The sequence below is a fragment of the Oreochromis aureus genome, linkage group 12 (assembly GCF_013358895.1).
Source record: "Oreochromis aureus strain Israel breed Guangdong linkage group 12, ZZ_aureus, whole genome shotgun sequence".
Taxonomy (NCBI): Eukaryota; Metazoa; Chordata; class Actinopteri; order Cichliformes; family Cichlidae; genus Oreochromis; species Oreochromis aureus.
The window spans coordinates 33,241,877-33,256,128 of record NC_052953.1 but is presented as its reverse complement, the minus strand read 5'-3'; the positions used below and the strand labels follow the sequence as shown (position 1 = coordinate 33,256,128).

The window sequence follows — 14,252 nt, the reverse complement described above, 5'->3', positions numbered from 1 at the left end:
GTACACCAAAGTCTCTTATACATTAGCACTAAGGGAACACTGAATGACCTGGTGGTTTTTGTCCATAAAACTGCTCATCTAAGATTACCACAAAGTAAAAGATCTCTCAGCAAAATTATGCAACATTTTAGGCACTATTGCCCCGATGAAATCAGTGAGCTGGGATTTTTTATTCTAAGCATGAACTACTGTTACAGCAACAGACATGGACTACTGGTGCCCCACACAACAACTCAATGTCCACTATGTGAAGGAGCCAAACACATGCCTTCACCTCTCGTTAACCTATAGCACCAAATCATCAGTCAGTCCCCTGTGACCTCGCCTCTTCACCTCTGTCCGAGCTACAACATGGCAGAGCTGCCTCTGTCACCTGATAAATAACAGTGAGACATTCCAAATACATGCAGTCACACATGTGCTTCAAATACAGTCATGAACCACCAAGTCATCATCCAATTTCACCTGTGATCTTGTATCACCAGTGCTCTCTGAGCTTTGTGTTGGTTCTTCTGTCACCTGACAAATAGGACATACATGACAATAAGAATAAAATGTGTAGCTGCTTCAGTGTTTCTGTCAATTTGTGCAGATCTTGACTCTCAGTAATGTTTGTAGGGTGAGTGCATTTTTAAAACAATTTGTGCAAACTGCACTCCAAGGTGGAATATTTGCAAAATCATGACTACCTCATGATATTTTGTCTCAAAAATTAACCCTATGAATATGTCAGTACCATTAGGATGAAATTATTGTGTCACAAACATTTTAACGTTAGACATATAATTTTAACAGCCTCTGTAAACTAATATCCTGGCTTGCTCGAGGCTGCCGTTTTGTCTGACAGTTTCAATCAAAATTAGAAATGCTACTCTGGGAGACTGAGATAACTGCTAAAACTAAACAGAGCTCCCAGTAGAGAACGTAATTTAACTCTTTCAGCACCGCTAGGTGAATGAGACGTTGACAGATCATTTTTTTCTTTCTATCGGTTTTGTTTTTCTTTACTTGAAGAGATCCAATTATTGGTGGGGACAATTCAATAATCCCTATTGGTGGTGGGGACATGTCCCTTCCGTCCATGCCAAATCTACGCCCATGCGTTACTTAAACAGCCATCTCTAGACCCAGCTGTCTTAGCTAATTATAGCAAATCTCCAACCTTCCTATTATCTCAAAATTCTTAAAAGAGTAGTTGTCAAACAGCTAACAGATCATCTGCAGAGGAATGGCTTATTTTACGAGTTTCATTCAGGTTTCAGAGCTCATCACAGCACAGAAACAGCTTTAGTGAAGGTTACAAATGATCTTCTTATGGCCTCTGACAGTGGACTCATCTCTGTGCTTGTCCTGCTAGACCTCAGTGTAGGTTTCGATACTGTTGACCATAATATCCTATTAGAGCGATTAGAACATGCTGTAGGTATTACAGGTACTGCGCTGCAGTGGTTTGTATCATATCTATCTAATAGACTTCAATTTGTTCATGTAAATGGAGAGTCCTCTTCATACATTAAGGTTAAGTCTGGAGTTCCACTGGGTTCAGTACTAGGACCAATTCTGTTTACATTATACATACAAAAACTCCCTGAAAAGCCTTCAGTTACGTCAAAATGCTGCAGCAAGAGTACTGACAGGGACTAGAAAGAGAGAGCATATTTCTCATATATTGGCTTCCCTTCATTGGCTCCCTGTTAAATCTAGAATTGAATTCAAAATCCTGCTCCTCACATACAAGGTCTTGAATAATCAGGCTACTTACTGCACATAATGTCCTCCTCTATGTATCCACTTAATGTATATGTATATAATCTCTCTTTTGTTGAGGAGCGTGTCAGGATACATTTCACTGCGTGTTGTACTTGTATAGCTATGCTTGTGACAAATAAAGATTCTTGAATCTTGAATCTTAATGACCTTGTAGTACCATATCACCCTATTAGAGCACTTCGCTCTCACACTGCAGGCCTACTTGTTGTTCCTAGAGTATTTAAAAGTAGAATGGGAGGCAGAGCCTTCAGTTTTCAGGCCCCTCTTCTGTGGAACCAGCTTCCAGTTTGGATTCGGGAGACAGAGACTATCTCTACTTTCAAGATTAGGCTTAAAACTTTCCTTTTTACTAAAGCATATATAGTTAGGGCTGGATCAGGTGACCCTGAATCCTCCCTTATCTCTCAACCACGGATCATGGCAGAAGGCTGATCGCTGAGCCTGGTTCTGCCGGACGTTTCTTCCTGTTACAAGGGAGTTTTTCCTTCCCACTGTCACCAAAGTGCTTGCTCATAGGGGGTCATATGATTGTGGGTTTTTCTCTGTATGCATTATTGTAGGGTCTACCTTACAATATAAAGCACCTTGAGATAACTGTTGTTGTGACTGTTTGGCACTGTATAGATAAAATTGAATTGAATGATTTGAATGGTAGTGGAGATACTGCACACTTGATTAACATGCAAGTTTATTCTTGTGTTCTGTTGCTGGTGATTCATATTCAAAGAATCCAACAGTTTCTCTGATGCTGAAACTGCTGTAAGCTGAATTTTTTTCCACACAGAAAATTGATCATGAATCATTACGGCAATACACAAAGATTCAGGTCTAGAAACAGAATTAGTATAAATCATTTTTTAAATAAATTTCCATCCTCCTACCTTGCCCAAAAATGACCACCAAATTTCTGTCTTTCTCCTTCTTTTGCAGTTTGCTGGCATGATGAACTATCAATTAGTAATAACAAGGAAAAAGTTGTAGACTTTTTCATCGTTCTGTTAATGAAAATGTAAGATACAACCCCAAATTTAAATAACCCTTACAAATTATACATTACCACAAGCTAAGTTGTACTCTCTGTGAATATTAAAGAGTACACTTATGGGAAACTTGTAAAACCACATAGACTGCATGTAAAAGGCTGAGGAAGCTTCTAGGTCTGAAACATTATGGCCAGCAGGGGTGAATCATCTGACTGCAAAAAACTTTAATTTGAATTTAATGATGACTTTGATAAAGTGACCTGATTTTTGATTTGTGAGCTCAGTCTCTTTTTGTGTTCTCAGTGGATGCTTGAGAGTATTTTTCAGTTCAGTGTGACACTCATTTTTTATAGAATGTTATCTCCTTAATAAAAAATAAATGTTAAAGTAGGGTATAATTTAAGGTGTGCCTCCCTTGTGATTGACAAGTCTCTAATGAGCCTTTTCCCTTGGCATTCTCCAGCTGTCTGTCAGAATATTAGTGTTTCCTGCTTGTGCTTGACAAACCACAGGACACCTGGTGCAGTTTTTAAGACCAAACTCATCCTCACCATGTCCCCACTAAGTGGTTTGAGGATTATTAAAGCTTTGATGATCATATGCTGTACAATGATTCCTGGAGTAGAGATTTTGAATCTAAAACCAATACGAAGATGCATCTTCTTCCATTTTGTTATTGATGCATCTTAGTGTTGCTTGACACTCTTGAGCTGAATGTGTGTAAGACCAACAAAGACATAACAGTGGACATTACCAGAAAACTAGCAAAGAACCTTCATCCTCTCACCATGAATGGGGTCCAGCTACAGAGGGTAGATTCCTTTAAATATCATCATCATCATTGTCTCTACTGGGGTGGCTCATGTACTAATTGGAAGGTTGGTGGTTCGATCCCTGGCTGCTCTTCGATAAATCCATCGAAGTATGATCATGTGCGAATGTTAGAAAGAAAGTATTATGTAGAAAAAAGCAGAGAATAAAATGCTTGCATGAATGTGTGAATGACACAAGTTGTATAAAGTGCTGTGAGTGCTCAGATAGAGTTGAAAAGTGTTATATAAGAACCAGTCCATCTACCAAAATCATAAGTCTGAAGGACTTATGATTTTGAGAGCATTGAGAGCATCCTGAGTAGGACCTTCACCACCCAGATGGGGAACTGCATCCAATGGGACCAGTTGTCCACTACTAGTTCATTCTGCCGAAAAAAAAAAAAAAAACAGTAGTTACAATCTCCCAAATCTGCAGGATATATACATCAACATACACACCTTACTAAAACATGTGTTGATGGTTTCATTACTTTGTCACCCACTAGTGCCTAAGTGTGTTAAATAAAACAGGCAACCTAATTGTTTTTAAACTGTATTTTTAAGACTTCTTAAAACTTGTTACAGTTTTCCTACTTTTGCTAATAGCACAGAGCTATTAGCAAAAGTAGAAGATTTCATAATTATCAGTTACATGCAAATTAAGACAAAACTGTAACAAGCAGAAGATTTTGTATTTTGCTGGTTGTTTGACTTTTTATTGGGGGGAGGGGGGTAGTAAATTGAAACAAGTTTGCGATAAGTTCTTCCCAAGTTCCCTCTGTCCCATGGCTCCAAATGAAGATGCGCCTTTGTAAATGAGGATGAGTTAAGCTTGACTGCTTCCAAATATGAAATGCGAGCTTCTGATGGAAATCAGGCTGAATTAGTAATAGAAAGCAGAGAGGGCTCAGCTATGAAAATAAAAGGTTTTTGCAGCCATGTCACCAAGAATAAATTTTTTCTCCTCCAACACACAGCCTGGAGTTCACTTTTATACCTTAATGAATTCCCAGGAACAGCTCGTCTTTGATCTGTTGTTATTTATTCATTAGCAAATAACATTTTAGCTTCATGTCTTAAGTGGGATATTTTGTATAGTTTTTCTGACTCATTGCTTGCAAAAGCTGCTCAGCATCTGTCACTAAGTTAATAAAATATTGATTAACTGTGTTGAAAATATGAAATGAGTTTATTGTTTACTTGCTCTATTACATCTTGGTTGGTTTGTCATAGCTCCCTGTAGACCCACAAAACAAGGCTGCTTGATAGTACCAATGGAAATCAGACAGCTTTCTGTGTTTGTGCGAATGTACAGTGGACATATTATGTCGTTTTGTCAGAACTGTTAGTCAGAGAGGTCCAGTGTGATTCGGACTTGCCGTTTAAATAAAAAACATTTTCGCTAACTTCTTTTGACTCAGCCTGTCTTTCAATTTCTCAATAAAAGCCTGATTTTCCCCCATTTTTAACCTACAACAGTCAGCATTATGTGTGCAGTTCTTAAAAACACCTGCCAAGAACTGAACTCCAGTCAGTAAATGTGTTTTCTCTTTCTCCAGATGAAGTCAACAGAGGTGGACCAAGGGCTTTTCACAGACAGCTACTGCAAAGTGTGCAGCGCTCAGCTCATCTCCGAGTCCCAGCGGGTCGCCCATTATGAGGTGAGAGTCACATGACCCTGATATACTATACTACTCTATTGGAGCTAATGACAAGCTTTGTGCTGTTTAGGCACTGCCCCCAGAGACATTTGGAGAATCTATCCACCTGAGCCCTGCAGCTCCACACTGACATACACCTGAGTTCACCCAGTTGTTTGTTCTTTCATTTAGCCTCAGTTGAATGCAAACCTAGAAATACAGATATAACCAAAAGAGAAACTGAACTTTGAGATTTTCCACAGCTCATACTTTAAGGGGCATTCATGCACACTACCTAACATTTTAACCCCAAGAGATTATTGCTGAATTCAGTTTGACAGCACAGTTGCAGTAAACAAGAAAAGCCATTACTCACAACAACAACAATGCTACAAAACATTTTAAAGTTAGGAATAAGTCTCTAATCTCTCATTTTGTATTTAAGTATTACAAAGTGATACAGCTAATCTAGCAGTGTGGTCAGTCAAAAAAACAAAAACAAAACTATTAGTAGCCTACTGCAAAATAATTTTAGGACTGGTGTTAGATTAGTAATCAAAGCCAAGTATTGTATCCAAAAAAAATCAAATTTTCCTTTCTTTAACCTTACAGTTCACAAGCTGAATTGCCCTTTGTTTCTAATGGTTAATACAGTTCCTGAAATGGAAGCCCACTAATTAATGATATTCTATCAATACGATTATTGAATAATCTCAGTAAAGCCCTATTATTTTGATATTTTGGTGGCTGATTGAGTTGACTGATTGGGAAAACTGGCAACGCCTCAATCAGTCAACTAAGGTCAAATTGAGAAAGGCAGCCAGTTGGTTTCCTCCTGCCTGAGCATCATCAGGTAGTGGACCTCTATCTCTCTGCAGATGCCACTGCTCACTCACTGTCAAACTGAGTTTCAAGACCAGTGAGTCTGACTGCTAGCCTGCCGCTGCTGGACATCTGCAGTAACAAAAGTTGAAGGGACTCATATGAACACTACCGTCCAGGCAATATTAGCAAAGGCTGGCTAGCTGACTTTCATTCTATGAGAGGCTGAAAGAAAACAGTTTGAGACCTTGAGTCAATTAAGCATGTTATTGATTTCCTGTTGTTGTGCATCATGTTGCTGAGGTGAAATCTCAACAACGAAAACTAAATGCTTCTTTTTTTTTTTTTAATATATTTTTCTGACAGTGTCACTTTGTCCTAACTTTGCCTCGTTCTAAGCTTGCTTTCCTTGACTTTGAATCAACTTTTCTTTTGCAACTCTTAAGAAGTCAGACTCTGTTTCCTGCAGGGCATAGTGCTCGCTGTGCTGCTGCTGCAGAGTGCTATTTAAAGTAGCCCTAACTGTCTATGGGAAACAGGAGAACTATTGTGTTCTTCAGGCTGTTGCAGGAAACAGAAAGTGGCTGTACCAATCCAAATCAAATATTAATTTTGTTATTGTGTGGTGAATGTAGAATACAGCACTTGGCCTGTTGCCTCCTGGAGATGGAGTGTATTTGGATTCTATTTTAGCACAGTTAGGGTCTAATGCATGGTGACGTGTTTGGGTCATGTTGACGACAGTAAGAAATAAGGGAAGTGCCACAACAAAGTAAACTTTTGAATCGAGATGGCAGTTTTGCGTTTGAAAAGGTGAAGTGTTTGCATTTTGTTTTTGTCGATTTGTCCATAATGATTCCTGCAGTGCTGCGTTTGAAGATTTACAGTTGCTGTATATCAGACTGTAGATCTTCAAATCTTCTGACTTGCATCTGAAACTCATGACCTCTTTCATTAAAATATGAACATATGTAGAGCTGGGCGATATAAGAGTTTTTCATATCACGATGTGTTTTTTTCATTTCAGGCGATAACGATATATATCACGATATAAGCCAAATAACTATATTTGTAAGATTTAAATGTGCCGTTGCTCACAAGTAAAATGTGAAATAATCAGCAGCTTGTTTTGATTTAAATATTTATTTCCCATAATAAGTTCAACAGGGCAGATGTACTTAAGGAACATGAGACTTCAGTTTCAGATAAATAAAGGCAAATATTGCAAACTACACAAAAGGCAGCCGCTAAAGCGTTTAAGTTTCAAAATAGAACAAACAAAACAGACCACTAAATTGTCAATTCCACTTAGAAACAAAATATTAATTCTAAAAGTAAATCTTAGTTTGTTTTACAGAAGAACAGACAAAATTGACTAACTTTTGTCAATACCAAATAAACTGAGAACTAAAAGGAAATTCTCAATCTCTCCTTGAGTATAGCTTAGCTATTACCTCAATTAGCTGCTTGAATCCTTCATTTTCGACCGTGTTTATTGGTAGCATGTCTTTAGCAAGACGGTAGGCTATGGCATTCGTTATGTCGCTATGTCTCTTAGCTTTTTTGTCATATGGTAAGACGCTGGAGAAAGCCGACTCAATTGAGTGTTGTTGCTTCGCAGGGATTCTCCTGGTTGTTTTCGATGATGAATTAGTGCTTTCAGTCTACGGAACTTCTCTCGCCCTTCGTTTCGACAATCTCTCCGGGACTGGAACCGTCATCTGTGTTCTCTTCAGTAACCTGATCACTCAAGCTCTCGGTAGATTTTTCTCTAGTGGGCAAACTCATTTTCTCCATTACCTGGCCGGCACGGCGGCTGGCTGCTTCCCAAACAAATACACATGTGCGGCTTGGCACTTGTGCTGTACACAACAAGTCACGTGACGTGACGCTGCGGCTGTGATTGGTTCGGCTCTGCGCTACTTAATTTGGATTGGCTGTTCTTTCTTTTTAAGACAGGAAGAGAGAGAGATGAGGTCTATCGCAATAGCTTCATTTTTCTATCGAGAAAAAGTTATTTCGCAATACATATCGTTATCGTTCTATCACCCAGCTCTAAACATATGTATAAATCATAATAATGGTCGTTAATAATGAAAAAGTTCGTTTGCCAAAGAAAGAATGAAGCCAGAAGATTTTACGTCTATGGTTCAGGTGAAGTGCTGGGTCAGTTCTGTATCTGTAATTGAAAACTCCTTTTGAGGGGGGATGCACACAAAATTTTTGAAGCTTTTTGCAACAGATAATATGTTATTGTTAATGCCATTTCACATTTTTGGCCTTAAGCTTCTGATTTCATCACCCCCACCCCGCTCAAGGAATCTCCAAGGAAGACAGGCAATAATGATTTCCTCCCTTGGCCTCAAGCCCTACAGGTGGATTTTGAGGTGAAAGTAGGTCCTAAGGCATATTGTACTATAGGTACTGGCAACACCACCAGTGTCAGGAACTGTGGGCTGAGCTTTCAGGCAAATGTCATGGTTTTCCTCTGCAACTGTATAAGGTATATTGGGAAGAGTGTGCAGACTTCAAGTTCGACTCTGCAAAAACAAGAGAGATCAGAGGCAATAGGAGACAGACATGTAAATGGCTTTCAGGGCAGGAATAAATAATTAAATAACTAACTGAAAAAGAATTAATAGTTAAAACTTCCTGGACCATAGTAGGGGCTTTTTTATCAAATGGAGAACTTTTTCTGTATCCCCCCTTCAGATGAAACCTTTTTGACAGACTGGTCATCTAACTCACTCAAATATGATGATCTGTGATCGAGTCAGTGTTGCTTTGAATTTTTAAACTCCAAAGTTAAATCAGTCTTTGGGGTGACAGTAGACATGTAATTGATCTTTAAACCTCCTTTTCAAATACATCAAAGCAAGAGCTCCCCTGCAGAGTGGATCAGAGTGGCCTTTGGTTCTCAGTTCAAAGACATGAGTGTGGCGCATGTTAATTTATGCATCTGTCTTGTTGCATGTTTTCTGATTTGGGCGTGGACTACAGCCTCTCTTGACAAGCTGCACTCTTGCAAGAAGTGCAAGAGAACCTTTTTTAAACTAGATGCCTATTACGTTTTAATGTATTTTCCTAGCAGCGTTGAGTAACTGCTCTCAAAGAAATATAACACAGCTCGTTAAATGTCTGATTGTTCAACGTCTCTTTCACTTACTGAGTCAACAGCAGTTTATTAGTACTTGCTTGAGTGTGGCATGTTTTAGGGGCTGCCTATTCCTCGACGATCTAAGGCACTGTTTTTATGGCATCACAACAACCACAGCAACCAGACATTTAGTATTATAATGACTTATGAAAACACCAGGGCACCAGGGCACAAGTTAAATAGTGCACAAGTTGGAGGTTTATTTTAATTACTGGGGAATTATGCAGCAAAAATGGGATAAATATGAAAATATTAGGGAAATATATATATTTAATCCTCAAATAAAAGACGTGTTAGAATAAGCTTAAATGAACAGGCTTAATTAAGCAGATGCAGTCCTGGCAGATCAGCTGAATGATTACCTAATACCTTTCTTCAGATTCAACTGCCAGATCTCATATTGATGTGTTATATAACCTGCTTCAGCCTGTCCACGGTTGGCGCTCATCTGCAAGTCACTTTGCAACCCACCTCCACACCAGTTTCTCTGTTTTTCAGAATGTAGTTAAGTCTATTCTCTTTAAACAAATTAAATCTAAGCAGCAAAGTGAAGGTGGTCCAGTTCATTTGTTACAAAACATGCAGTCTGTTATTTAAGATGTGGCAATGCAGAGCTTCCATTGTGCCACACCTTAAATAAACGACCTGTTATGGACATCAGACTGCTACATAATAACCTCACAGTTGTGGTCAGTTATTACTTAATTTGAACTGAAACAGGTGCACATTTCTGCCTTGTTTCAGTTCACTTGTGTTATCAGAACATGGCCATCATTTAAAAATTAACTAATCATAACATTAATTAACATGAGGAGAATATATACAGTATGTTAACATGATACCATCATGTAAATACTTAGTGCTTCCAGTCCACCACATCCCCAAGGTAATATTACATTGAGATCTGATTAAAGGTATTATTATATTGAGTACAGAGAAAAAAGATAGTTTGAGATGGTCTGAGCTTTGTGACATTCAATGTGGTCATAAAGAGATGGACATGGTCAGCAACAATGCTCAGTTGATATTAGGGGCCCAACCTGTGCAAGGAAGATACCCCACACACCATTGTGTCACCACCTGCAGCCTAAACTGGTGCTGGTGGTGTTGGCGGGATGGATCAATCCTTTTTTAAATTCTGACCCTGAAATTGAGAGTTGTCAGACCAGACATTTTTCCAGTCTTCTTCTGTCCAATTTTTGACATATCGAGAGAAATTGTAATTTCAGTTTGCTCTTAGCTGACATTGGTGGCATCTGCTGTGGTTCTTGGTCTCCGCTATCTACAGAGGGAAATATTTGAATACTTAGTTAAATGCCTCACTATTTTAGCTAGCTGTTATTTCTGTCTGTCTGCTGTGTGGTACATTGCAGGGTTTATCAGATCATTATACCCTAAAATAGCTTGTAGTATGGAATTGAGGTTAATCTTATTAAGATTCACAGTTTTGAAATAATTCTCTGTAGGTTTATGAGTAGGAGAGAAATGAACACGAGATCCATTGTTATGTAATTTTTTATTTGAGCTTTAGATACAAATCAAATTTGGAGCTTTCATCTATCCAGGAAAATCTGGTTTCAAGGATTCGAGCTTTCCAGTCATAGAGAAGTCCTGGAAAACCACCGGATATAAAATTGTATATTTCAGCAGCATGAGCTAAACATGCCACAGCAGACTACCTTTTGCACAGTTTCATACATCTAAGGCAATGTGTATTTCAGCCACTTCAAGCTGAATAATCTCATTCCCCACATCCAGGGACAATGCCTGTCAAATGCTATTTGTCGGCACTGCAGAGTCATTTTCAAAATGCCACCACACTAATCCAGTGGCTGCAGCATGTATGACTTTTTCTGTGGAAGCTGTATCAAGCTCACATTTTGCATTTTCACTCCACTGCATTGTGATTCTCCTCTCAGTACATAACATGATCGAACAAGAGCAGAATTCAACTGCATTGGGGACACTCTTAAAGTTCGAGTAGCTCACTATTGGCTGCTTGTGTTGTTCTGTTCACTGCTGTGCTCTTTGTGCACTTCATGTCCTCACTAATAGGTTTCTATTATCTCGGAGACGTTACAAAATGAGTTTGCCTTTCAACATTTTATGCTATGCTTTATGCTTTATACAGCAAATGACTCACTTGGCTTGTAAAGAAGAGGAGAAGGGTTTAGGAGCTCAGCTAATATACAGTGTAATACTACAGTACATAATTAAATATAATGCATGTGTGTTTTAGGTTAGATTTGGTTACATTTATTAAAACTTAAGGTTGAAAAGAAACCATGATGGTAAAATAGTCCATTGAGCTAGTATAGTGGTGTAGGGGGCAAACAGAGCCAATAAACCAGTTATTCCCACCACCCATCCCCCTACCACGACCCTAGAACATCTTAATGAGCAGCTGTTTACTGTGCTGACAAGAGACCAGACTAAAACATACCATTTATGACTCTGTACTGCCTTTCTTTCCCGTGCTGAATGTCTTTCTTGCATCTCGCTCCACTCTGCATGGACATCTTTGTTTTTCGGAAGTCCTCTTTGGCTGAACAAGTGGTTAATATATAATAGCGTTTGGTTTTTTTGCTACTTTTGTGTTCTTTTCGAATTGAATTGAATATCTTTATTGTCATTGTCGCTTGAACAACGAAATTTAAAAAAATTTCTTCGATCGGTGCTGAAAACCTTAAAATAAAACAATAAAACAACAGAGCATTTACATTCGTTCCAATACATATGCCTCAATTAGTTGCAAGTTATTCCACAGCATGGTACAGGGTACAGTTGGTAATGCTGATGTTCAAATACGATATTGCTGTTGGGTAGAAGCTGTGTTTAAATCTGTTTGTTCTTGCTTTGATTGTCCTATACCGTCTGCCTGAGGGCAGCAGTTTTACCAGGAAATGGCCGGGGTGAGAAGTGTCTTTCATGATGTTCTGAATATTTCACTGTTTATTTGATCTGATACTAAAGATTTAAAATTAAAATATAATATAAAAATATAAATTTAAAATATATAACAAAGAGGAAAAACATCTACCAATACAGGAGTATTCATAACGTGTGAACTCAAACTACAACAAAAAAGAATCTGTTTCGGATACATGCAGTGATTGCTATTCATGCTAGCTTGTGTAGATAATGCCAAATTTGGTTACAAGAGGACCGTCACAGTGTGCACAGACAATAAAACATCATTTATAGTACAGAACATTGTTCTGAGACAGAAATAGCTTTCATGTTGGTTTCATGCTAATTAAGTTTATTTTATTGATTTGACTGGTAAATCACTGATTGACTTGCCTGTCCTGATAACAGATCCATGAGATAACATACTGCAAAACGTAGTTGGCTAAATTTGACAAAGAGCAGTAAACTTAAGATCTACAGCGTAAAATTAGTTGAACATCTAGCTTGTATACAAAAAAAGTACAGTCCACTGGAGCTCACGGTATAAATCACTTTATCAAAGTTATTTTCACGCAGTGTCCCAATAGTGTCCCAACATGAACTGCACCGCCAGGGCCTCTGCCCTTGACTACCACCCGACACAAAGATTTTCTCTATTTCTGTCAAACATGCTGCCCACCACAGCTGTAGCTGCTTATGTCACGCTCATGTCATGCTCCTGGCCTCTACAGCACCTCTTGTAGGTTGTGAGCCCACAGAAGAAAAGAGTCAGTTAGGATCTGACTAGGATGTTTCCTGGACGCCTGGGTGAAGTGTTCCGTGCAATCTATCAGGAGAACATGGGCCCAGAACATGCTGGAGAGATTATGACTTTCAGCTGGCCTGAGAACACCTCAGCCAGATGAGCTGGAGGAGGTGTTTGGGGAGAGGGAGGTTTGGGCTAGTCAGTTAGCCTGCTGCCCTTGCAGCCTGGCCCCGGTTAAGCAGAAAAAAACTGATGGATGGATATTTTCATGCTATTTATTTTTCTCTGTTTGTCTTAGGGTTCTGCCACGTGCCAAATCCCAGTTTATCCCATGGTGGAAAGACTGTTTTGTGATGCTTTAGTTTTTGTTACTGTTTTACTGGATTTAGAGCAGATAGTTTATTATATTTTCTGATTTTATGATCTAAGTTATCAAGGAGTTGTTAAGGAGTCCATAAAATAGACTGGTTGGTGTCTTATTGTTGCCTATGTTTTCATGTTGACAGTTTGGAAAAGATTTTACCAAGATAGGAACACAAACAAGGCTAAATCATATTTTAATATGATTTTACTTTAATGCAACATTGCACTACACTGCTCCTCTCTCATTCTCTCCACTGCATGTAAGTCACTGTCTCATTCATAAGCTTAGTGTTGTGTCTGCTGTATTCGCACATTCAGCACTCCAATCAGGCTGCTGAATATGTCTGAAGCTTTAGATGTCTAGAGAAGACCACAGGGCCTAATAACTGCGACTGGCTCAGACGATATCATGTGCCCTCAGGGGTGCCGGCATTGCTGTCTCATCCCGGGATGTCCTCATTTTCCAACGCTTGCATGTCTTTTTTGATTTTCATGGTGTGAGCTAAATATACCTGTTCAGTTGCATGTTAACACAGATATATCTAATCAGTCAATCTTATGGCAGCAGCTCAGGCATGCAGACACTGTCTGTGATGTCCAGATGGTAGGGCCAGAATTTGGCATGAACAACATAAAAGCATGGATCCATCCTGCCTTGTATCTACAGTTTAGACTGGTGGTGATGTAATGGTGTGGCGGATATTTCTTTGACACACATTGGGCTAGCTGAGCATCATTTAAAGTTACCAGAGATATTGTTGCTGACCATGTGCATCACATTTGAAATTCAGCTTTTCTCACTTTTTTAAAAAACATTTCTCCCAAGACGACCTAAGAAAGCGTGAAATCAACATTTTATAAATCCTGAGCAGTTACTCCTTTCACTGACACAGGCTCATTACTAAACTGTAGCATGTGAGTGTGTAGGAGAGTGTGTCAGCTATTGACGAGCTAATCTGCATTTTCCATGCAGCTCAGTTTGACCTCTACAAGTATTGATTTTTTGAGGGAGAGGATTAGTAAATCACTGTAGCTCAGTGTGAGTACTAG

The 14,252-nt window shown here is 38.9% G+C and overlaps 1 protein-coding gene across 1 annotated transcript in view; it reads left to right on the top strand.

The window, feature by feature from the left end:
• The window catches only part of zmat4a (zinc finger, matrin-type 4a), a 147,287-nt gene that overhangs the window by 27,036 nt on the left and 105,999 nt on the right, over positions 1-14,252 (top strand). Inside the window, exon 2 of the mRNA XM_039620490.1 lies at positions 5,125-5,226. Within this exon, the coding sequence (XP_039476424.1) occupies positions 5,125-5,226 (102 nt within the window). The remainder of the gene's footprint in view (positions 1-5,124; positions 5,227-14,252) is intronic.